This window comes from Haliaeetus albicilla, chromosome 26 (genome assembly GCF_947461875.1).
Source record: "Haliaeetus albicilla chromosome 26, bHalAlb1.1, whole genome shotgun sequence".
NCBI lineage: Eukaryota > Metazoa > Chordata > Aves > Accipitriformes > Accipitridae > Haliaeetus > Haliaeetus albicilla.
The window spans coordinates 6,043,347-6,066,368 of NC_091508.1; the positions used below are offsets into that span (position 1 = coordinate 6,043,347).

Here is a 23,022-nt window from a genome sequence, read left to right on the forward strand (position 1 = left end):
GCTTGGGGCTGGGTGGGGGATTGCCAGCGCTCAGCTCGGTTGCACCAGCAGGAGCATCTCCCTTACCAGGGTTGGACCCAGCCTGGGGTGAAGAGGACAACATTTTGGGGCTTGCAGTGGGCAAGAGGTGGGATGATCTAATGGGTTGAAGGTGATGATGGTGACAAATAAACCTTGTGGGTCTGGGTCAGTGCCATGCATGGGGTGATGGTCCCCTGTGGGCCACCAGTGACAACCCATGTCTGACCAGAACCTCCTCTCCTGGAGGATCTGATCTTTTCAGTCCTTCAAAAACCTGAAGTAAAATAAAGTGAGGAAGTAGAGCCCTTGTAAGAAGGAAGCAGCCCTTCCCCACGCAGATCAACATCCCCTGTTTGCAAAGCCTTTGAGGAAATGTTTGATAGAGACACAAAGGGTTGAATCACCGGCTGCCGAAAAGCCCCAAGGAGGGGAATACCTTGCAGGGCCTCTGTCTAATTTGGCCCAGGGTAATTAGGACTGTGAAAACATCAAACCCCACTCCTGGTTTCTGCCTGGTGGTGCCAGCAACAAGCACAGCACCAGCACCGTGCTTCCTTTTGGCCGGGAACCAAGCTGGGACACTTCTACTGCAGGAGAAACCGAAACCGCTCTTGTGTGTTTGCACCCATCACGAGATTCCTGTCCCCTGCCTGGAGCCCAGGGGACTGTGCTGGGGCTGTGACCGGGGCAGGGCGAGCTGGTGTTGGGGACATGGTGGGGGCCTGGCAGGAGGATCATGCGATGTTCCTATTTGTTTTGCATGTGAGCTCATGCAGTGCCAGGTGTGGGTTGGGATTTGCATGGAGCAGAAAAGGATTTTGTCTCCTTGCTGACTTCCTGGAGGACATCATCTTCCCTCGGCGCATGGGATGTGTCTGCCAGGCAAAACACCAGTGAGAAAAACAACTAATCTCTCCCATTTCCTTCTGCGCTTTTCCCAATACCATGGCTGAATCAAATATCCTCCTTCTGTGATCGCTGGACGTTTCCCCACCCATTGGGGCAGCGGTGTTGGCGAAACAAGGAGCAAAACCTGCACATCCCTTTGCACAACGGGCTCCTGGTCCTGAATAACCCAACTGAAAGCAGGGATGCTGCCCCAGCGCGGCACAGTGGGATGAGGATGGGAGCAGCCACGGCTGCCGTTAGTGCAGCACCCCAGGGCTGGCGGCTCCTGGAGCCCAGGTCCCTTCTTGTGAGCAACTCCAGCATCTTGGTTATCTCTTAGTTATAAAATTGAGACCCTGATTTCCTGTGGCCACTGAAGACATTCAGAAAGTATTAAAGAAGGGCAAGTTATTAACCCTGGGGTTTTGATTGGTTTCCAACTCTCGGTATTACCTTCATCCTTCCCTAAAAGCCCTGCTGCGGCTTCAAACAGCTAAAGCAATCACCTCGCCTGAAAATCCCTGGGATCACAGACACCAGCCATCTGGGCACTGATCCTGCCTGGGCAAAAAGCAGCCCGGCGCCCTGCACAGCCCCCTGCCCGCCCAGTGCTCAGGGTGAGTCGGGGGGCCTTCTCCTGAAAGCATCTCAGGCTGCTTCTGGGATCTTGCGTCTCCAAAGTCATTAGTCCCCACTAATCCTGCTTTGCCAAGTGCCAGGTGGGGGAGGGCAGCTTAGAAAATCAGCCTGGCACTTAATGAGCCAATTAATGCAAAATTCGCTGTCACTAAGAGGATGATGACAAGGTTTCATCTCACGGGACTGTGGCACCGGGCCAGGGAGGATGCTGTGTCGTGGTTTAACCCCAGCCAGCAACCAAGCACCACGCAGCCGCTCACTCACTCCCCCCCCATCCAGTGGGATGGGGGAGAAAATCAGGAAAAGAAGTAAAACTCCTGGGTTGAGATAAGAACGGTTTAATGGAACAGAAAAGAAGAAACTAATAATGATAATGATAACACTAATAAAATGACAACAGTAGTAATAAAAGGATTGAAATGTACAAATGATGTGCAGGGCAATTGCTCACCACCCGCCGACCGACACCCAGCCAGTCCCTGAGCCGCGATTCCCCGCCCGCCCTTCCCAGTTCCTAAACTAGATGGGACGTCACATGGTATGGAATACACTGTTGGCCAGTTTGGGTCAGGTGCCCTGGCTGGGCATGAGAAGCTGAAAAATCCTTGACTATAGTCTAAACACTACGGAGCAACAACTGAAAACATCAGTGTTATCAACATTCTTCACATGCTGAACTCAAAACACAGCACTGTACCAGCTACTAGGAAGACAGTTAACTCTATCCCAGCTGAAACCGGGACATGCTGTCTCCTGGGATGCTGTCCCGGAGCATCGGTGTTGGCAGCAGATGAGGGTGCAGGGCAGATTTTGCAACCCTCTGCTGCCTTGAGAAGCCCCCCGTAATTCATTACAGGACAGAGCAATTTGTGGGTAATGCTGTGATGTGGCTGTGCACCCCCTCGGCTGGCAGACACCCAAGGTGTGTCCCCAAAGCCCAGCTTCTCCTGGGCTTTGAGGATCCCAAGGGGAGCCCGGGGTGTCTGGGCATGCCCTGAAGTCCTCGCAGGTCTGAGCTACTGGCTTTTGGGGTGCTGCCCTCCTCTTGCCAGATCGGGCATCTCCATCCTTCCCTGTGCATGGACACTTGTCCTCTTGTCCATCCTGCCTTGCCTCCCCTGCCCCTCTCCTGGGGCTGGCCCTGCCTTGGCATGGAGCTGTGCTGTTTGCTGGGCTTTCTCCTTCTTAGGGACCTTCTCACATTCACTGTGCACCTCCCCACGGAGCTACTCACTTGTCTTCTTGCAGGGATAATGGCTTTTTTGTGGCCACCGCACCGTCCTTCATCATTTGGCTCTGGGAATGGAAAATCCCATTAAATACGTTACTTCATGGCAGCTGCAAGGGAAGAAACTATTACGAGATGCCCGAAGGAGAGTCTGGGGGGAGAACATCTCCCAGCTCAGCTTGGCCGGTGTTTGCACTCACAAAGTGCTTCTGGAGCACCACATTTTGTGGCAAGTCCAGCTCCTATGGGAAAACTGTCCTTGTGCCTTGCACTGCATAGAGAAACGTGATCCCACAGGTCCCATGGGATTGTTAACTGTCCTCGTGCTGTGCACTGGATAGGGAAGCGTGTTCCTACAGGTCCCATGGGAATGTTTAGACCTTTCCTGAAGCTTGGCAGCTGGGGCTGGGCTCGCCTGAGGAGGTACAAGTGCTGAGCGAAGCAGGAGCATCCTAGGCCTCTTCCATGCAATGCCTGTTGGATTCCCCAGGGGCCTGATGCCCATAATTGGCAGTTACTGCACAGAGAACATGGAAAAAATTTCTTCCAGCATGCAAACACTCATGTACTTCTGATGCACTTGCATGTTCAGACCAGTCACAGTGAGAGATTATAACTTTTGCCCTTCTTCTACCTGCAGATGTTTGCTAGTGCTGGAAGAAGGTTCTTTAAATGAAGGCATTTGCTTTCCCAAGGGCTGGAGGAGACAGTGGCATGAATCACACAGCTTGGGTATCACCAGAGGGCTGATGGAGAGGCTCGAACATATTGGAGACTCACCCAATGAGGGCATAATGTAAAACCAACATCAAACGGAAAGACAAGAAATGAGAAGACCAAATGCAGTAAGGCTGTTTATCTACAGCAGGACATGGTCACATGCAAATGCCCTAATTCAAGCAGTCGTTCACCTCCGGGATAGCTGAGATCTTGTTTCAATATATCTTTGAGCTGCCAACTTGCTCTTGCTTGTCCTGTTGTCCAGGCAGCAGCCGCTGAGGACAGCCTTGGCCATGCCGAGTGACATTTATCTGGGGGGTTTGCAGGCAACGGTCACCTGCTGATGGGCAGCAACCCAGGGTTGCTGGAAACTTCAACCCAGGACATTTTGCACATAAAGGTGGGGGCTGTCTGCCCCCAGGTATCGCACAGGACACGATTCTTGTCGTGGGGACCCAGCAATGCCTGGAGAGGCCAAGGAAAAACATAGGAAAATTTGGGGTGAAACAGCATTGCAAAGGTTGCATCAGGATGCTGGGACTGTCCTCTAATTTCTTGTACTGTCCTGGCCAGGCTGGTGCACCAACACGGTGAGTGAAAGATCTCTCCTTCAGCCTGTCTGTTACTATATACATGCCCATGTTCTGTATGTATATACAACCTTGAATGTAACAACATACGTAATATTCATTATATAGTGTGCACGCTGTATGTATTTGGACAACATAAGCAACAGAGTATTTAGTAATATTTAAAAAATACATCTGTTTAAGATGGCAATTTTTGTTCTGCATGTTGGCAGCAGCATTAGGTTATTAAGGCTGAAAAGGCACTAGAAATCTACTGAATTTCTCCCTGTTTATTAATTATCACCCAGCCAATGAAGACAGCCTGAAGGCAGTTTGATTTTGGTTCAGTAACCCCAGATTCGGGGAACACGGTGCTGCTGTGGGCATCCTTCTGGGGCCTTACAGAGCACAGTGCTGGAGTGGGGGAAGAGAAAAGCAAATCCAGCTCCCTGTTTCCCCCCCCAAAGGATATCCAAGAATCAGACAAGGACAAAACTCTTTCAATAGGGAGCAAGTAGAAGTAATATTTCCAAACCTAACCCAACATAACGCCCTGCATCCACCCCTTGTGTAACACCCTCTGGCTTTAAGTGTCTTATACAAGCCTCCACTCACTCGGTACTGAGCTGTGCCTAAGCTGGGATTGATGGAAAATCCTATTTAGGAAAACACCCTTGATGAAGAAAGCATGAAGCAAAGAGGAAATTTTACATGGATGTATCCAAGTGTGACGGCCACAGTAATGCGGGGACCATTTCTGGGAGGGGTCCCAGGGCACTTCAGATCACTTGGTATAAAAGGTGAGCCTTGATGCAGCCCTGAGCATCTGAGCTGGCTGTGGTTGAGGATTACAAGAGCTGTTTTGATCAGGGGAAAAATTCTGTTTTTAGCACAGGCAGCAATTAAAATAGCTCGTGAAACTAAACGCCTCAGGGAGCTGTCATAAAAGGAGGTAGAAAATCCATCTTCTGGACTCCTCTGCAGCCAGAGACAAGCCTGGAGAAAGCAGAGGAGAAAAGAGCTCAAGGCTCACCTGGTGAAAAAAGACAACCATCGAGCCAGATACGCCAATTTGATCTCAAGATGGCTGAGGGGGATCTCCGGGGTTCGAGCACCCGTTTCTCGCTCTCCTTTTCGGGCAGTGGCTTTCTCGTCCTGTACCAGGTTGGAGTGGTGCAGTCCCTTCTGGAGCTGGCTCCCGAACTCCTCAAGTCCGCGTGCAAGGTCTATGGGTCGTCCGCCGGCTCGCTCATCGCCGCCGCCGTGGTGTGCGGTGTCAGCCTCGGTAAGACAATTACTGCCTAGATTTCCTTACTATCGATTTTTTATTTCAAAATAGAAATAGAGAACTAATGCCTTAAAACACCAGTGGGGATGTGATACTGGTGTAACTCACATCACTCACAAGGCATAAAAGAAATCTGCAGATGTTGCCACTTTTGGCAGCAATTTTGGGTGGTGTGAGCTGAAAAAGCCAGTTATTACTGTCTGAATGTTATCTCAGATGGTCAGGTAGATACTGCATGGGTAAATCTGGACGTACCTGTATTTTATTGGTTCATTTTCCTGCTCCTGCTGAAGGAGCAGATCTCCTTCTCTTCTGCTACGAGGTCTAAGGAGTGCTGAGATATGTCCCAAAGCAAGTCTACATGGCCACAGTAGGTGGATACACCCATGTAAAGTCCCCTTCTCCCCTATGTATCAGGTCCCTTGGCATCTTTAGCTACAAAGGGACATGAGTGGCAGTCACGCAGGTATCTCTAGAGCTGACAGCCCTGTTTGTTTGCATGTTGCTTTGGGTTATCCCACTCAACCTTCCCAGCACAAGGGAAGATGTGGCACGATTCCCGTTTCCAGATAGCAGAGCACTTTTCCCCTTGGCAAAAGCTCAAGGGCTCGTCAGTAGGACATTCCCGGGAGAACAGCAGTCCCCGCTCCAGCCCGGAGCTGGGGTTTCTCTTATTGCTGCAAAAGAGGTTTTACTCTGAACCTCTTTAGATAATGTGGAAACAGGGCCCCCAGCAATAAGATCATCTATGTGTAGAATTAATTCAGAGCAGTTAATCCACTTTTAATAATCACATCCTCTAATATTTCCAATTAGTGTCCATGGGTAAACAAGTGTACACAAGACTAAGTCTTTGAAGGCTGATCCATGCCCTGCTTCAAGCAATGGGGACATTTAGGAGGAGCGGGGGTTTTAGGGTCCAAATAATGATGGAGGAAGCAGGGAGGAAACGTGCAGTTCCTGAAACCTCTGCTGGATGCTAGAACCACTCTGCTGGATCTACAAATAATTCAAAACTTTGGCAAATATATTTAGACAAAGCAGAAAGGAACCTTTCTGTCCATAAGGGTATGAACTCCTCTACAAATCAGCAAAGGCCCCAAAACTTTCCTCTCTGATTCCTCATGCTGGAGTAATTGGATGGAGGTGAGGCTGTCCAGCAGGTATAAACCAGTTTGGTAACTGCTCTTTCTGTGGGCACCAGCACTGAAATGGAGGTCTGCTTCACTGGGGGTGGGCGACACCAACCACTTAGAGGTGCTGAGAGGATCTTGGGCCCAAAACACCTTCCCCAGGAGAAGAAAAGACCTTTTGGGTAGTGATGACTTTGGTTGGGTTTCTAATAAGGAAAATGAATGTGGCACAAACTCTGTCAAGTTCACATGGGGGAGGATTGGGGCAAAAAGAGGGTTAAAGGTGTGCTTGGCTCCTGAAGGGATGTCCCATGGAGTGGCTGCAGTCGTGTACCTGGTCCCTGTCCTGACCTAGGCTGGGTGCGGAGCTCTGGGCTCTCTGAGCCAGGCTGTCCTCTGCCACCCCACAGGTCACCTTCTGGGCACATGCTTCTCACCAGCAACCTGGTGCAGGTGGGGACGGTCATGGCATTGCATGTCAGGGTCATCCCTCGCTCACCCTGAGCCAAAGCTCCCAAAGCTGGGCTTGGCTCTCACCCCCTACCTGGCAGCTTGCGGGCAGTTTTCCAGGTTTTCCTCCCTTTCCAGGACACAGAGCAGCCAGACAGTGCCTGGTGGGTGCATCACCTGCCTGGGGTGTCTCTGGCTCTTTTGGCATCCCTGAGGACCCTGCGTGAACCCACCGAGCATTAATCATCACGCCACATGGCCTGAACATCCGCTCAAACATTTATAACCCCTCTTAATACCTGTGTTGCTCCAGTTGTCTTCGGGACACTCCATCTGATCCACCTGTCTGCCCGTGCTTTTAAAGCAATCTCACGAGACAGCCCGGAAACCTTTGCCCCTACAAAGCCACGGTGCTAAGGCAAGCCCGCAGCTTCATGCCAGTGCAGGGTCCCGGGGAGCCCACCCAGACGCAAGGATGGCTCTTTGCAGCACTGGGGAGCCAGATAAGCTTTTTGCTGTAAGAGTTTAACTGCCCAAGGTGGGGTATTCCCCCAAGTGAGCTGCCCATTTCAGCAAAGGAACCAAGCTCTCTCCCTGGGAAAACGCTGATCTCGGGGTTTCCTGCACCCCTCTTCCCTCCCGTCACTGCACAGCCTTTAAAACCTAGTGTCTCCTGAGCCCTCAGCCGAGGCTCTGCAGCTCTGCTCCTTTAATCCAGCTTCTGTGATGTGCAGACGCATGTAATGACTATTAACACTGGCTGGGAGGTCACTGGGGGAGCTCAGAGGAGCGGGGAGTCCCAGCACGGTGGAGGCAGGGTGCCTGGCTTGCAGGAAAGCCCTAAGCAGAGGGGGTGGGGGTCTGCCTTTCACGCAAAATCAGAAGTGGAAGGCAGGAACGTGTTGTGCAAGTCACATTGGCACCGAAAACTCAGTGTCTACACCTGCATCCTCCCCCTTCCCGGGGCTCTTTGGTGCCTTTCCCTAATCCCCAGCCAGGCACATCTTGAGCACCCATCTCCGGCGCAGACAGGGATTTCACCTGTGGGGTCATGCTCAGCAATATGTAGTCCTTTGAGGACATCATGGGGGTGATCTTCCCCTTTCCGTCCTGCCACAGTGTCCCCCATGGTAGCAGCAGTATCATCCTGGGGTCATGCAAGGGGCTGCAAAAGGCTTTATTTGTGAGGAGTGTTAAAAATAGGATCAGAAATGTAACTGTTAAGGCAGCAGGGATGTTGACTTTCTCTCTCTCTTTCCCCCTACCCTCTGTGTCAGATGACCTAAAGGAATTTTTCTTTGCCATGGCAAAGGAAGTCAGGAAAACCATCCTGGGCCCTCTCTCGCCCAAGTGCAGCTTGCTGGCAAATATCAAGACTGTTTTACAGCAGATGCTACCAGAGGACTCCTACCAGCTGGCTTCGGGGCGGCTGCACATCTCTCTCACGCGGGTGGTGGATGGCCAAAATGTCATGGCCTCTGAGTTCAGCTCAAAAGAGGAGCTCATTCAGGTAAAGGGACCTTCCTCTGATGCTGTAGGAAGATCCCTACCTACTGCTCGGGGTGGAGGTAGCTAAGCGTTGATGACTTTAACTACATTGTTTTCTACCCAAGATGTGGACAGTATCAGGAAGCTTTGCCAGAGCTGTGGTCCCACCACAGTGAGCTCCGTGAGGCTTGGAGGGAGGGAGGAAGATGTGGTTAGGTCCAGAGTCAGGCAGGAATAAATAATGCTAAAAAAGCAGGTTTGTTTCCAGCCTCCAAATGCTGATGCCAGCATGTTGGCCAGCTCTAATAGAATCAGAATCATTTAGGTCAGAAAAGACCTTTGACATCCTCAAGTCTAGCCGTTAACCTAGCACTGTCAAGTCCACCACTAAGCCACGTCCCTAAGTGCCAACATCTGCATGGCTTTTAAATACCTCCAGGGATGGTGACTCAACCACTTCCCTGGGCTAATGACTCTTTGCAAAAAGCTGGGTTAACGCTAACATGACCTCTCAGCTTTCTGGACAGGTGTCTCCTCAGCCAAGTCCCACTGGCAGTAATTTTCCTTGTTGCCTCAGCACTTTCCTGGGAGGAAAGAGCTGGACAAAGCATCTGTGCTGCCAAACAACAAGCAGCTGATTAACCAGTAAATTACCTGCTGGGGAAAGAATCCCAGGGCAAATCCTAACAGAGCTGACCATGAGGTTGTGGGCTTGCTTGTCCCAGGGAGACAGCAGAGGATGGCAAGTCCATGGAGATGTTGGAGTTCACCCCATGGTGCCTGCCCTAGGTCAACCCAGGAGCCCAGGATACTCATTCCCAGCTGATGAGATTGATGGAAAGTGGTTGCAAACAGCCCAGCAGTGGCTTCATCATTGACAAATCCCAGCAGAATGAAAATGCGTTGTGAGGATGTCTTGGTTTTGTCCAAAACCCCGCAAATATGAAAAATGACCCCAAAGCTTCACCTTGACACCATCAAAGGGCAGTGTTTGGACAGTGATATATAGATATACAACTCTAATATTGCTGGCAGCTATAAAAGTAAAAACCAAAGTGCTATGCCCTTCTCAAGAGAAGTGTTTCAACTTTATTGAAATGAGATGTTTTCCCCTTGAAACTTTTCTTCTTGACACAGTTAAGTGCAAAGTTCAGCCTGGCTCCAGATGATTTGTCAAGCCTGAATGTGCAGGCACCCAGTCAACAGCTTTTGTCCAGGACAACTTTGACAGGAACATTTACTTCTGCAATCCCTCTCCTCCCCCAGGCTCTCCTCTGCAGCTGCTTTCTTCCTATCTACTGTGGATTCATCCCTCCATCCTACCGAGGTGTGGTGAGTGATATTTCCAATAAAACATACTCTCCCAGCAGCATGTTCTTGGGTTTGAACTTACATTCCCTTGAGCAGAAAGGGATCTATATGTCTAGGCTGCTTCTTTAGTTAGTGGAGGATGATAAAGCCTTTTAGCTTGTTCTTCATCCCATCCTAAGAAGATAGCTGGGTGGAATTGCCATCTGGAGAGCCCTTTCCTGCTTTGCCTATGGACAGAGCCTGGATGACCAGATCTTGCCTTGCAGATCTCCAAAGTGAGAGGAGAGAACACCCACACTCGGGACTTTGACACACAATCCAGTTATCCTGGGCAGGATCTGTCTGCAGTGCAGATGTCTCTGTTAGCTCAGGTGCAGACATGCATGGCTGAAATACCAAAAGTTCGTGGGAGGATCCTCCCCCAACCATGTGCATATTTGTACTCTGAGAAACACCGCAGTGAAGTCAACAAATTCGGGCTGGCTTGTTGCTAACCCTCAGTGAAGGAGGAGCACAGCAGCGTGGTGGTGAAGCATGTGCAGATGGACTGCAGAGCAGCCGATGCACGGTGACCTGCTTGTGTGCCAAAGTCCACAAAGCCAAGATACCAGATTTGCAGCCGGTATAGAGCTAGGATCTTTCCTTGACCCTTGTTGGTCTGCACCAACTGAGTCTATTTGGTCCTCAGATGTCTGTACCTGGCTGTCAGGTCAGATCTCCAGCTTACCCTGGACTGCAGGGCTTGCCCACAAAGTGCATGAAGTTTGCGGGACCCAGAGCTCAGCGGTATTGCTGCACGAGGCTCCTCTGTGCTGTTATTTCACAAGCATTTAATTCAAACAACTGCAATCCTTGCAACCTCAAATCCCACTGAGGTGGGTGGTAAATTCAGATTCCTTTTGGAATAGAGCAAATGACATTTTCCTTGCCCAGTGAGTAATCCTCCAGGGATTTGCAGGCAATTATTAAATGCAGGAGCCCTACTGCTTGAGCTCAGGACTTGAAATTTATACGACACTGTAAATTCAGTGATGTTTGAATTGGCAAATGACTGCCAAAACAACTTTACAAAGTTTTGTGAATTAAAATAATTATATTTCTATTTTGATAACTGCTGTGGATTACAGCACCTGGTCAAGGAGCCGGCTGGGTGCCATTAGGCAGGGCAGCAGAAGGAGCTGGCAAAGGCCAGGATAAAGAGCAAGGGGTGGGAAGAGATGCCGTTGCAAGTGGGAAGAGAGGACTTGCTGGGACTGGTTCACAGCAGATGTTGCCTTTGCAGCTGCTTGCTTTCCCCTTGGTGACGCTGCACTCACACGCACACTGTACCAATCCTCAAAGCAAATCCTCCTTCTGCTTTTCCCCCTCAGCGATATGTTGATGGAGGATTCACTGGCCTGCAGCCTGTTTCCAGCTTGGAGGAAGCTGTGATCACTGTGTCCCCGTTCACGGGAGAGCTTGATATCTGTCCACGGGATTGTCCCGCTATCTTCCTCTGTTTCCAGATCTTCAACGGCAGCATTCAGATCTCGATAGAAAACCTCTGCAGGATTAGCTATGCTCTGTTTCCACCTAGTGCCATGGTAAGCCCACCAGGTCTTCTTCCCAGCTTCATTTTGGTTAAAACAAATTAATGCTGGACCTGCCTTCCCAAGCTTTAAGGTTCAGTTCAATCATCTCCCTCGTTAATTAATCAATTTTTAACGGGAGGGGGCAGTACCCACTGGTTTTGCAGTGCTCATTTTAGTGGATACTGCTGGTAGGTGGCCAGCCTGGGATTGGGTCCACGTTGGTTTGACAACCTGCAAAGGACCAATGCTTTGGTGGTTGGAAACCAACTTGTGCTTGCTACCTTCCCGAATGGGCCATCCCAACCCTCAACAGTCAAACAGCCTTGGAGAGATCCTGCCAGTGCCTGGATGGAGGGCTCTTTAGTGACCTCAAATGTTTCTCCTTGCAGGTCTTGAACGACATTTTCTCCCAAGGCTACCAGGACACTGCCCTTTTTCTGTACAGGAACAGTAAGTGTCAACCCAAGACCTGAAGGGCAGCCTCGAAGCGTGACGCACATGCAAACCTCAGCCCTTTCTTTCCATGTCTCACAGATGCCTTTGGCTTTAACTACTTTGATGGCAATTTCCGCTTTGCCAGCATGTGTGGGAAGAACGACTCTGTACAATCCAACAGGACGTGCACCAGCCTATGCAAAAGGGTACCACAGTGCCTGATTCCTTGCTTCCTGCCAGGTAGAGGATTTGGGGTACTGATCTCGGGTTTTGGGGGTGGCTGGGGCCACTGAGGGCTGCTGCAGTCTTTGAGAGGAGCAGTATTATATTTAAGACATTATTGAGTTATTTATTACAGTAAATATTTCTAGATCTGTAGTAGCCGTTTGCAAAGAGGCTTTGTAAGAGCAGCTCAAGCTGGATTCTGGCCTGGGCTTCAGTACCTACAGGCTGAGCTGCAGCAAGAGTTGCTGGACAAGAGGAATTATTGCATTTATTGGGTTATTTCTAATTAGTGGTCTTTATTTACTTCTCTGTTGTCATTCCTGGGCACAGGCTTGGCTCTGTGGAGGAAGGAGCAGGTGACTGGACTGCAGGATCCACTGTCGAAGGTCCTGTTGCAGCCATACAGGCTGCCAGCTTTCATCAGGAAGGGGTAAGAACATCTTGATAGAGGCATCGAAGCCGAGAGTGATACAGAAACCAGCAGTTTCAGGCAAGACAGCTGAAGGGACACAGTGCAAGATTAGCACAAGGCATGCAGGCGTCCCTGCAAGCCCAGTGTCGGGGTGTGCAATGGGCTGTAGCATCCTTCGGATGGCAGCTCCATGGGAAACACACGGGGCAGCCTGTGGGCAGTGCGGGCTGGTGGCAAGTCCCTCCTTTTCTACGGACCAGGGCAACCTGATGCACATCTGCATAAATAGGCTTAGCAGCATCCCCTTCCTCTGCAGGAGGATTTGGTATTCCCTGAAGGCAAGCTCTTAGGGAGAGTGGGTATGGCTAGCAGGAACACCATAGGATTGCTTGGTTATGAAAAAGTGTAGTACAGTGTGCATTTACCATTAACACCCTCCCCCTTTTGCTGCATTTACCAGTCATTAAATTCGGCTTGTTTATTTTGGTTTTGCAGGCTGCAGAAGCTGTGGGGGCTGCTGGAAGGTATGAGCTCCGTGGTAAAACGGTTCCAGAAGCTCCTCCAAACCATGGTGCCTGGTTTGCCTAAGAGACCCGTGGCCAGGAGGTGAGATGCTCAGGGGATGCAGACCCTCAGTGGAGGGAGGGCAGGCTGCAGAGCAGGGAATGCCCGGGGAACCTCACCCATCAGTCACTGATGCTGAGTGTGGCTAAAAATTCCAAATCTGGAGTACCCCACATTAGAAGTAGCTAATTTTTGTCCCCATGATATTATTTATTTAGTGACATCTGAAAAAAGCTATGAACTAGCTTTGTGCTGATTCCCTATGGCGCACATTCACCAAGATCCTGAAAGGTGTTTTGGCACTAAACTCTCAAGGATTCAAGGCAGTTAACTTGTCACACAGATAGCTTTTAAGCCGTACCTCCCTAAAACCTGCTTGGAAGTTACTTCACGTGCAGCCCGTGAAAAGACTTGCACAGAATGATTTCATACTGCAGGCAGCTACACAATTCCTCAGCTGCAAAAAAGCCCTTCAGTATCAAACGCCCCTGGGGCTAGTTGTCCCTGTTGGTTCATTGACTCTGACTCAACTAACTGCCAGCTTGTTCCCTTAGGTAACCCCCCTGGATGGGCCCTGGGGGTCTCTGACGCCATGTAGTTCTGCTGCCCCGGGAAGCAGTGGGCAACACCGGAGCTCATTTAACACGGCAGCATGACTGCTGGGTTTTTTATGGAGGTTTTCGGGGGTGGTTTTTTTTTTCACTTGGGGAAGCCAGTTGTTTTTATTTCCAGTGCTACTGCTGCAGTCTCCCTGCTCAGGACTGATCAGCTTTAACATGACGGCCGAGGAAAAGCACTGCGGTGCTGCATCTGTGACCAAACTGCAGTCTGCGTCGGGGAGACTGGGCATCTTGCATGCATGTACAACCCAGCCGCCAGTTTCCCTAGCCACTCCACTTGCTGATCACCAGCAGCATCCCTCACCCTGCTTTAATGCAGATTACAGGGCAAGGATTTGCCAGGAAATGCCACATTTTAAGTGTTTTCCTCCCACTCAAAAACTTGCAGAGAGATTCATCAAATAGAAAACAGAGAGAGAGAGAAGCCTTAGGGAGCATCACACTGGACAGGAACTAATTTTTGTCCCGTTCCCTGAAGTGATTTTACCAATTATTTATTCTTGAGCTTCATACACCCTCGGAGGCCTGCTTGTCCTGCCAGTGGAGGTAGGCACACATTTGGACCTCTCTGAATTTGCAGCTGTGAAGAAGGATAGAGAAACCTAAAGATTAACCCCCCCCTCCTTCAAAGTACCACAGTCTTGCAGATTGCATCTCCTATTGCACTGGAAAAGCTGACATTTCACAAATACATTAGTTCTTTTCATGCAATTTTCTGTAACTCGCTGCTACAAACAGTGTATGGTCCAGGCAGACACACCTCATGTTGCTGGTCTGTACGTAGAATGAATTGGCAGCACTCTTAATCATCCCAAATACATTTTGCACGTCAGAGGCTGATGGATTGGCTTTACCCCAGCTGAGTCTCCCCCATTTGTTGGTTCCTGATGGGCAACAAATGGATCACAGCAGCACAAGCTGTTTATTTGAAAAAACAGGTTATTTAATTGCACAAAGGGAAATGAGAAAAGGGAAGTTTTGTCCAAAGAGCCCTGGAGACTGCAGGCTTGAATGTGGGAAATAGCTGAAGGCTGCATTGATGTAAACAGATTTAAAGTTAACTATGACGCTCAGTGAAAGAATAATGTAATATGTTCTGCTATCTCTGGTTGAAATCATTGACCTGGGAATAATTTCTCTGCAATGAGCTTGCTAAAAGAAACCTGGGTGCTTATTTGCATTGGATCCATCAAAACCTACTCCTGTCTTCCTTCCGTCCTGGATGGATTTACATCTCTCAACCCCTGCAGCCAAAACTGGGCTGCTCAAAACCAGCTCATGAACTGTGACTATGTTCCTGTCACAGATCAAAGTGGAGAGAGCACAGAGACACTCATCGCTCCCTGGGCAGGAGTAGGGCCAGTCAGCCCATCATTTGGTTTTGCTCATACTGCACTTCTTTCCCTCCCAGGCAGACAGCCCCACTTCTGCAACAGCCCTTCTACCAGGCTCCTGATCTTCCTAGCAAGCACCACCACCTCCAGGCAGGATATAATAATTTCAGTCAGCCTCAGGCAGTAACACTATCCCTATTCAAATGCAAATTAAAATCCCCCAAATAAAATTCTCATATAGGAATTGGACATCCAAATCCACTAAACTTGTTTGCAAATCTCAGCCACAAACAGAAGCATAGTTTGAGCTACCCAGTGCATCCCACCTACCGCTACATGGCATGGGGCTTGAACATAAAAAGTTAGTAAAACTTTGATAACTTTAACAAAAAACAGCCTACAAGGAACACCCAAACCAAAAAAACCCAATCACAGCACAGAGCCCTCCTGCTCCAAACCTGCAAAGATGTGCTAAGATAAAAGTATTTAAAGACTCATCACTCAAATCAGCTGTCTTTTGCTTTATTAATCCCACACCTTTTCAAGCAAGCACCCCTTCTGCTATCTCCTCTGTATGAGCTTGGAGCTAATGGCAAAAGGAGGCTTTGCCAGAGGCAGTGGAGAGAGGTAAAGTTTGGCAGCTCTTTGAATCACTTTATGCAGAAGCTTGTTTCACCCCTAGGGAAGCAAGCGTGGAAATCCAGCTGCACCCAGTTCAAACCAGCTGGAATAGATCCTGTCTTCAGCCTGCAATGCCTCCTTTAAAGGCAGGTCATGGGAATCACCTGGGGGTGGGGGAAAATACAAGGGGGGTTGTGGCCCTGCCTGTGCTGGTGACATTGCTGCCACAGTGTGCTCTTCAGTGCAGCTTGGTGTCTGTCTGCAGGCTGTGTTGCAAGTTGCTCTTTCTCTCTTTAAAACATGAACTAGAGCCAAAGGCAGCAGCGGGGTCAGAAATGCTCTTCTGTGGCTGGCATGGCCCTAAACAGAGTAAAACCATGTTGGTCGATCTGACAGACACTTCTGGAAGTTCTTGTGAGACAAACTAGATTCAAATACCTGATCAGGGCTGCTTCTCTCCCTCCTGTTGTCTAGAGGGTAATAGGATAAGCAGGTTTTGATATCCTTAAAATATTGTTCTTATACTGCTGTCCTGTTGCTTGCCCTGATCTGGATCAAACTTAGCAGAGATGCGAAGCCTCAGGTGAATGGGATGAGAGTTTGGAGACAACCAAGTCAGCAGGAGCTCTCTCTAAAGCTAGACTGCACTGCAGATCTAGTGGGAAGGGGAGTCCTGGGGCATGATCCATGCAACTGAGCCAAATGAAAACAAACATGTCCAATCCTGCCTGTGTCTCTGGCTGTTGGCTGCAGGTGCTTTATGCCAGACTCTGCTTCTAGTCTAGATACCAAGGAGGGTGCAACTCTCCTGGTGGGTACATGGATAAAGAGGCAAATCCTTGTGGTTAACCTGCTAATCTAGCCTGAGCCTTGCTGGTGTGCAGGCTCCACCGCAGCAGTAGTCCTTTGGAGACATTCTGACTTATTCAGGAAAACAAGTGTGAGCTGTTGGCAGGTTTATACCCTTGCTTATTTGGTAACCACTGATATTATAGGATTGTGCAGATAAACAGCAAAATAGCCTTTTCCTGGCCTAGATCATCAGGGCTTTTACTTCCTAGAACTGAAAAATCTGATGTGCTTCTCCTCTGGAGACTGAGAGCCCTGACTTACCTCTTGGCTGCTCTCTGGCCTAACAAATGAGTCTTGACTCCTTCCACAGGTGACCTTAGGTTGGTGAAAAATGTTGCAGCCTAGCTGCAAACCAGAGACCCAGACACCTGATAGCCCAGAGCCTGCCCAATGCCCAAAGAAAACTGGTTCCTACAATGTTGCTTTCAAAAGTTCCATGCAGTTCAAACTGATGAAGCCTTTAAAAAAGCAAGCATGGAAGCAAACTGCATAGCCTAACGCTGTGTCATGCATTTCTGTATTGGGTCTCTTCCCATAGGTAGAGTTGTCTTGTTTTCAATGGAAATGTTGTCTTTGCTTTCATTTTATGCTTTTCAAGCTTTTATTTTTAGATCTGGAATGGTAATGGTGCTGTTCTTTCCCCTTTATATTCCTCATTTGGTGTGGTCCTCCTAGATATAGCAGAACAATATTTGGGTCTTTTTTCACTTTTTATTTAATCTATCTGGCAACATTTTAAACCATCATCATGTTAGAAAAGCTGCCTAATTTTTCCTAAGCTGACAAATTCTGAAATGTTGAAGGACTCCGAAAGAAAAATAAAATAAAAAATAAAATTTAAAGAAATGTTACACTCCAGCAAACACTTCTTTGTATTCCACTAGTAACAAGACAACAAACTGGAATCTGAAATGCTGAGGGTTCACCAGTTTTCAATGTCAAAATTGAAATGGGAGGGGACACTGTTTTGCGTAGGATTGCAGAAAACGAGAAGTTTTGGATTTAAACCTGCCTTATGTTGCTCAAAAATGATACAGGTAGAGGTTTACCTGCAGTTTTAATAAGATTTTCTTGCACTGAAGTATTTACACATGGCTGCACACCAGAGTTACTAAGTAGAAATTTTAATTTGCCTGGCACAGCAAACCCAGCTCTAAGCATTGAGACACTGCTCCTTCCCTGACCCTTAATTAAATGATACATGGGCAGAACCTGGTATTACCTTGCAAGGTGAGTAAATGCCTTTCTTCATAGAAAGAGCTACTTCTCCAAAGACCCCTTCTGACCTGGCCACAGCCTAAGTCCTCAATCCTCACCCAAAACAAGTTCAGCATGAGGCTTTACTAATAACCGCTGACCCAAGAGGGGACTTTCTCCAATTCCTGATGTTTTCACCTACTGGAGCCTGCAAAAACTCAAACAGCCTCTTTTGGCAGTGAGAGCCCTGAGCAAGTGTCACTTAGCTAATGAAAACTGATGAGGTAAAGGAAGTCCTGGTTCTCTACCTTCCTTATGGCGGAGAAGGTGGCGTGGGGCTTCCTCTTCCACTTCATCTGCTGCCTGGATGGTCCCTGGATTCTCTTCAGTGACATCCTCAGGGTATGTGGCTCTGGAGTGAAGTACTCTTGTTTCTGGCTTCCAGTGCAGGGTCCCTTCACCTTTCTGACAGGATTCATTGGACAATGAAAGCATAAAGTCATCATCAAGATAATTTATGCCGAATTCACCTGGTGGGAAGAGAATCCAGCTCTCACTGCTTGTTGCTCAACTACCAGGTCTCCAGCAATCTGAGGCATGACCAGGGTTGACTGGAAAACAGGGGGACTGATGACCACAGTGCATGGCTAATCTGAGTTGGGTTTCTGGGTCAGGGATCACCAAACATTGCTGCTTTGTACACCAGTGGGTTATCAGTCTAATACCACACAGGGCACCCGAGCCTGCCTACACTTCTCCTGCCTAGGTCCTGGGGACTTGTGTTCCCTGGAAATCTCTACCATGCCCAGTGTGGCAGAGAAGAGGGGACCTAACATCATCAGAGGGGAAGGGGTGAACAGGGAGCTTCAGGAGAGGCCACAGAGAGGATGGGACTCAAGTAATCCTGGCAATGCCAGGAATGCAGATGTCTCTGTCCCGGTCACTCTAGGTGCACTGGCAGCACCTCTTACCTTCTGTCAGCAAACCAATGTCGTAAGAGAAGCACCTGACCTACCTGCTCCTCACTCCCAATCACTTACTCAGTCTTTTTAAGTAGGAGACTGTGTCCTGGTAGCCATGGGTATAAAACTGGTCCAGAACCTGCAGGAGGGAGATGGCAGTCAGGGAAGATGGGCCAGCTATAGGGGCCTCATGGCTCTGGGTACCTGTAGAAGCAGCTCACTTGACGTGTGGGAAGCTGAAAAATATACTGCAAGCGGTGGATGTTTCTTTTTGATATGTGTAAAATACAGTCAGAGAGTTGGAAAGTGAAGAAGGCAGCTGGGCTATCTTTGGGACTGATGTCGTATTCGCCGGAGAAAGCAGACACGGTGATTGTGGTCCGGGACACGAAGTTGGCCCTCCACATGCCGAGTTCTCCATCAACGTAACGCTAGGAGAGAAAACAAGGAACCCTGAGCCCTCCTCTTTTCAGAGAAGAGTGCTGCATCACATGTGCATGCATTTGGGGTTTCTTCACCACCCAGTCCCAAACTAGACTGAGGTGCTGGGGCTACAGAGATCGCCTTCCAGGGAACAGCCCTGACCACTGTCCCATGTGCTCCAGGTCTACATCCACCACCTCCTCCCTTCCAGCAGAAAAACTACTCTTTAATGAAATCAAGGGAAAGTGCAGCAGAAAGGTGTTTAGCTAACCCCATGGACAGGCTGAGGGTGGATGCTTTTGTAAGAAGGTCAGTTCTCTCTGCAGTGAGGTCAGATTGTGGGGCAACCTGGGTTCAGTTCTTCCCTCTGCAGACACTGTGAACACAGCACCAAGCAACTTTGGTGGCAAACACAGGTATAAACATGCTTAATACCACCACTAGAGAAAGGACACAGGCTAGATGGGCCCTTGGCCTGACCTGGGATAGGGTCTCCAGACCACAAGGCTACTCACCACTCCACAGTACGTAGGAGGTAAAAATCCAAAATATAGAGGGATGAAGCAGCTGCATATCACGGCCTGTGGGTAAGATGGAAAGCACAGAGGTGAGCAAAGAGCCACAAAAACCTGTTGCCTTTGGGAATGGTGGCTTATCTGTGAATGCCAAAATGGGGACCCATGGCTGGGTTATTGGACACCACTGACTCTTGTGGACCAGACCATGCCTGATATCCACAGCCAGGGTTGGAGAACTAGGAAGGTAACCTGTGAAATGCCTCATTTCCCCCCCTGCATACTCAGGCCCTGTAGATAATTCAGCCAGCAATCAGAAGGGCTGATTTTCTTATTATTTTCAGCTTGTGACCCTGTCTGGCTTCAGAGGGTGGCAAGGACAGAAATCATGGCATGGACTACTGTAAGGCTCCAGTTTTCCCCTGTGGATGCCGTGGGGCACGGACAGGCAGTAAATCTCATGCACCTATTCCCCTTGCAGGATGGCTATGGCCACTCTCACCTGAATGAGGTCCTCCCTCGAGGCAAACTCTGAAACCACCACACTTCTCCAGTCGTGCACACGGGTGAGGATAACATGCAGCTTTCCAGATACCAGCTGGTGGGCGTTCGTAGGCAGATATTTGTTTAAGACTTCCCTTACAATTTTAAGGATTTTTCCTCCAGGAATACACCCCCAGAAAGTGGGTTTCAGAGCACTGAGGACGTACAGCTTCGCCTCCTCTAAAGCAAAGCAAAGCAATCATTGCATATCCCTTATGTTATTATTTACGTACTTTCTGGGCTGCACTTCCACCTGGTAAAGGGGCATTTTACCATGCTGGTAAATGCTTTTAAAGAGCTATTATTTTCATTAGGGCTGAAGCTTTCATGAGTGGACCCAGATGCTCCAAGGACTTCGATATTGCAGGAAGCAGAAGTATTTTGTTTTCTTTTCCCATTTCTCTCCATTTCTTCCACAAGACGTCTTAAAATTTTTTTGAGACATGGGAGAAAATTGACAGGGAGCCTTTGCGTAACATTTCCTCCTGTTGGCTCTGCATCTATGCCCACTAATGTATTTCTCAGCTGTGTGACCATAACTTTCTTTTTATTTCATGCAACAGCAATACTGATCCTCCCCATATTCAATATTTTCTTTCCCCTCTGTGTTTTGGGAATCTACCAGCAATCCCAAATGCCTTATTAGGGAGGGCACTTCTGTTTCTTATATTAGATATGCTTACCATTAATTCAAATTAATAAGATGCAATGACTTATTTAATAACTATATCTAGTCTGTTTTCTCTGTGCTGGTTAATTTACCCATGTTTTCCACTCTTAAAGAAATCAATAAAGTAAAATTCTGAGGAATTAACCACTGATTAAGGATAATTTAAAGAAAATGATCTTTTGCAACTCCAAAAATTTCCAAACATTTGATCTCTTTAGACACAGAATAAATGGAAGTGCATAGCCCTTACCTAGATCACACTCACACAATGCAGCTGTAGCTAGAACCGATCCTGAAGATGCCCCATAGACCTTGGATGCAGATTTCAGCATGTCAGGTGACAATTCCTGCAGAGCAGATAACACTCCAGCTTCATATGATATCAAGAAACTGCAGCCTCTAAACAGTATAGAGAAAGGTCTTCTCTCATTTCCATTTTTCTTCATCTCTGCTAACATGAAGCACTCAAGCCACAAGAAAGCAGCTGCCCGGGACAGATTTGAAGGTTTTTTCTACAGCCAGCCAATAATTAGCTGTGGCTGTTCCCAACCTGCTTCTGTTTCTGACCACACTCTTGCTGTCTTATATCTCTCTGGTTGACGTAGATGTCTAAGCCAAATGTCCAGTGAAACAATAGCAGTGGGCAGAAGTGGATGATATAATGTCTTAATACCTAAAGCCAATCATTAAAATAAAATCACTACATTGCAATATGTTTCTAAGGTGTGCACTTAGCTGCTGGGTAAAAGACCCAGGCGATGTGCAGGGCCACATGTCACACTGATGTGTTGGGGAAGCAGCCCAGGGGAGGTCAGCAGAGCCTCTGAAGTGAGCCCTCCAGAGAGAAAAACTGCTTCCGGACTGCTTTAGCGGAGCCCTGGGGTCCCAGCCTAAGTTTCCAGCCTCCTGGGAGGTAAGAATCAGCAAATATTCCCTGGTATATAAGAGTCTTACAAGTTACTGCTTGAACTGTCTTGCCCCATTTGTAACAGGTTACCAAACCCATCCCAGGGAGTAGGAGAACATGACTGGATTATTAAAGAAATCACAACCCAAGTTGTTCTCCTAGTTTCACAATTTCAGGGTTTGAGTTTGCTTACAAAAGGGTAAAAACAGAGTCCAGGTAACAACTCGTGGCTTAATCTGCCTCCTAAATAGCTGAGGTTTCAGTAGAGCAACAGGTCAGTAAAGAAGTAAAGAGGGGGGAAAAAAGGCTGACAAACACAGTGATCTATTGATTATCCATCCAGAAATGCAAAGCCTTCTTAGCCTTGCAGCTAGGCAAGACATTGGGAAACTGCTATGGGGAAAAGCAGCACTGAAAGCTGTGCAAGAGCAGAAACAGCTGTTCAACACAAGCAGTAAGAAGTTGGACATATTTCTCTGAGATACATGGAAATCTACCCAATGTCTTCAGGTAAAAAGGCTTCCAAAACCACCTAGGAGATGCTTCTCTCCCTCTTGCTGTGTGTGGAGGCAGTGCTGGGTGAGTTTTGTGGCTGGATGCAGCCCTGATCTATGCAAAGAGGCTGCAAAGCAACCCTGATGACCATGCAGCAGCTGTGCTGGATGTGCTGGTGCTAACAGGGCTGTAGTCTCCACTAAACCCCAAACTCTTGTTGTCTGAGCCCCATTGGCACAGTGTTAATCCAGCCCCAATTCCACATGGGAGCAGTGTATGTCACCTCCCAGCTCCACCCAGGAACCAAGCTACTAAGCTCCTTGCACACACCTTACATGAGCATTGCAGATCCCACTGTTGAACTGCAAAGGAAAAAGAGCAAAGAAAAAAATGAAGACTCAAGAAGAGAGGAATAAATATATTCCATGCCTAGTCAAGAGAACAAATGCACCAGAAATAATTTTCCATCTACTCTTTAGTGTAAGGAAACCCTAAGAATTAGCTGCAATGAGAAGAATCAGTTCCAGAAGCTGCTCTGTGCTGTTTATTGGGTGCAAGAGGGATGTGGCATTGCAAACCCAGTGGTGAGCCACTCAAAGGAAGCTCTTGAGATTAAGGAAAACTTTGATGCCCAGCTCCAGGACAAGGGCAAAAGAATAAAGCCAGGCTTGCAGAAGCAACAACATTCCCACTGCTTCAAGCCTTGAGTTCAAGCCCTCCTCCCCTAAGTGAGCAGCATGGGCAGGGAGCTAGAAATGTGACACATTATTGCACTGCTTTCCAAACACAGCTGGATAATTGTATTACTCAGATCGCAAACCAAACCCACAGATCAGGCCACGCAGGCCGTGTTTTACTCTTAATTGCATCTATGTATTATTGAGATAGTTTGTAAATTCATTTGTTTTAACTTCTTACCCAATCTTGCAGCACCAAGAAGT

General features: G+C 48.4%; 1 protein-coding gene across 2 annotated transcripts; it reads left to right on the forward strand.

The window, feature by feature from the left end:
- Nucleotides 1-4,699: 4,699 nt before the first annotated feature.
- PNPLA1 (patatin like phospholipase domain containing 1) lies at nucleotides 4,700-21,346 on the forward strand. 2 transcript variants are annotated; one of them, XM_069770668.1, is made up of 10 exons: nucleotides 4,700-4,865; nucleotides 4,956-5,350; nucleotides 8,214-8,446; nucleotides 9,691-9,756; nucleotides 11,106-11,318; nucleotides 11,696-11,756; nucleotides 11,841-11,981; nucleotides 12,297-12,396; nucleotides 12,874-12,984; nucleotides 14,974-21,346. In XM_069770668.1, the coding sequence occupies exons 2-10, from the start codon at nucleotides 5,149-5,151 to the stop codon at nucleotides 15,122-15,124; spliced, it is 1,278 nt and encodes a 425-aa protein (XP_069626769.1). In that variant the 5' UTR covers nucleotides 4,700-4,865; nucleotides 4,956-5,148; the 3' UTR covers nucleotides 15,125-21,346. The 2 variants fall into 2 exon arrangements, with proteins under 2 accessions (XP_069626769.1, XP_069626770.1); XM_069770669.1 differs by having other exon boundaries at nucleotides 4,701-5,350; nucleotides 13,497-15,090.
- Nucleotides 21,347-23,022: the final 1,676 nt, after the last annotated feature.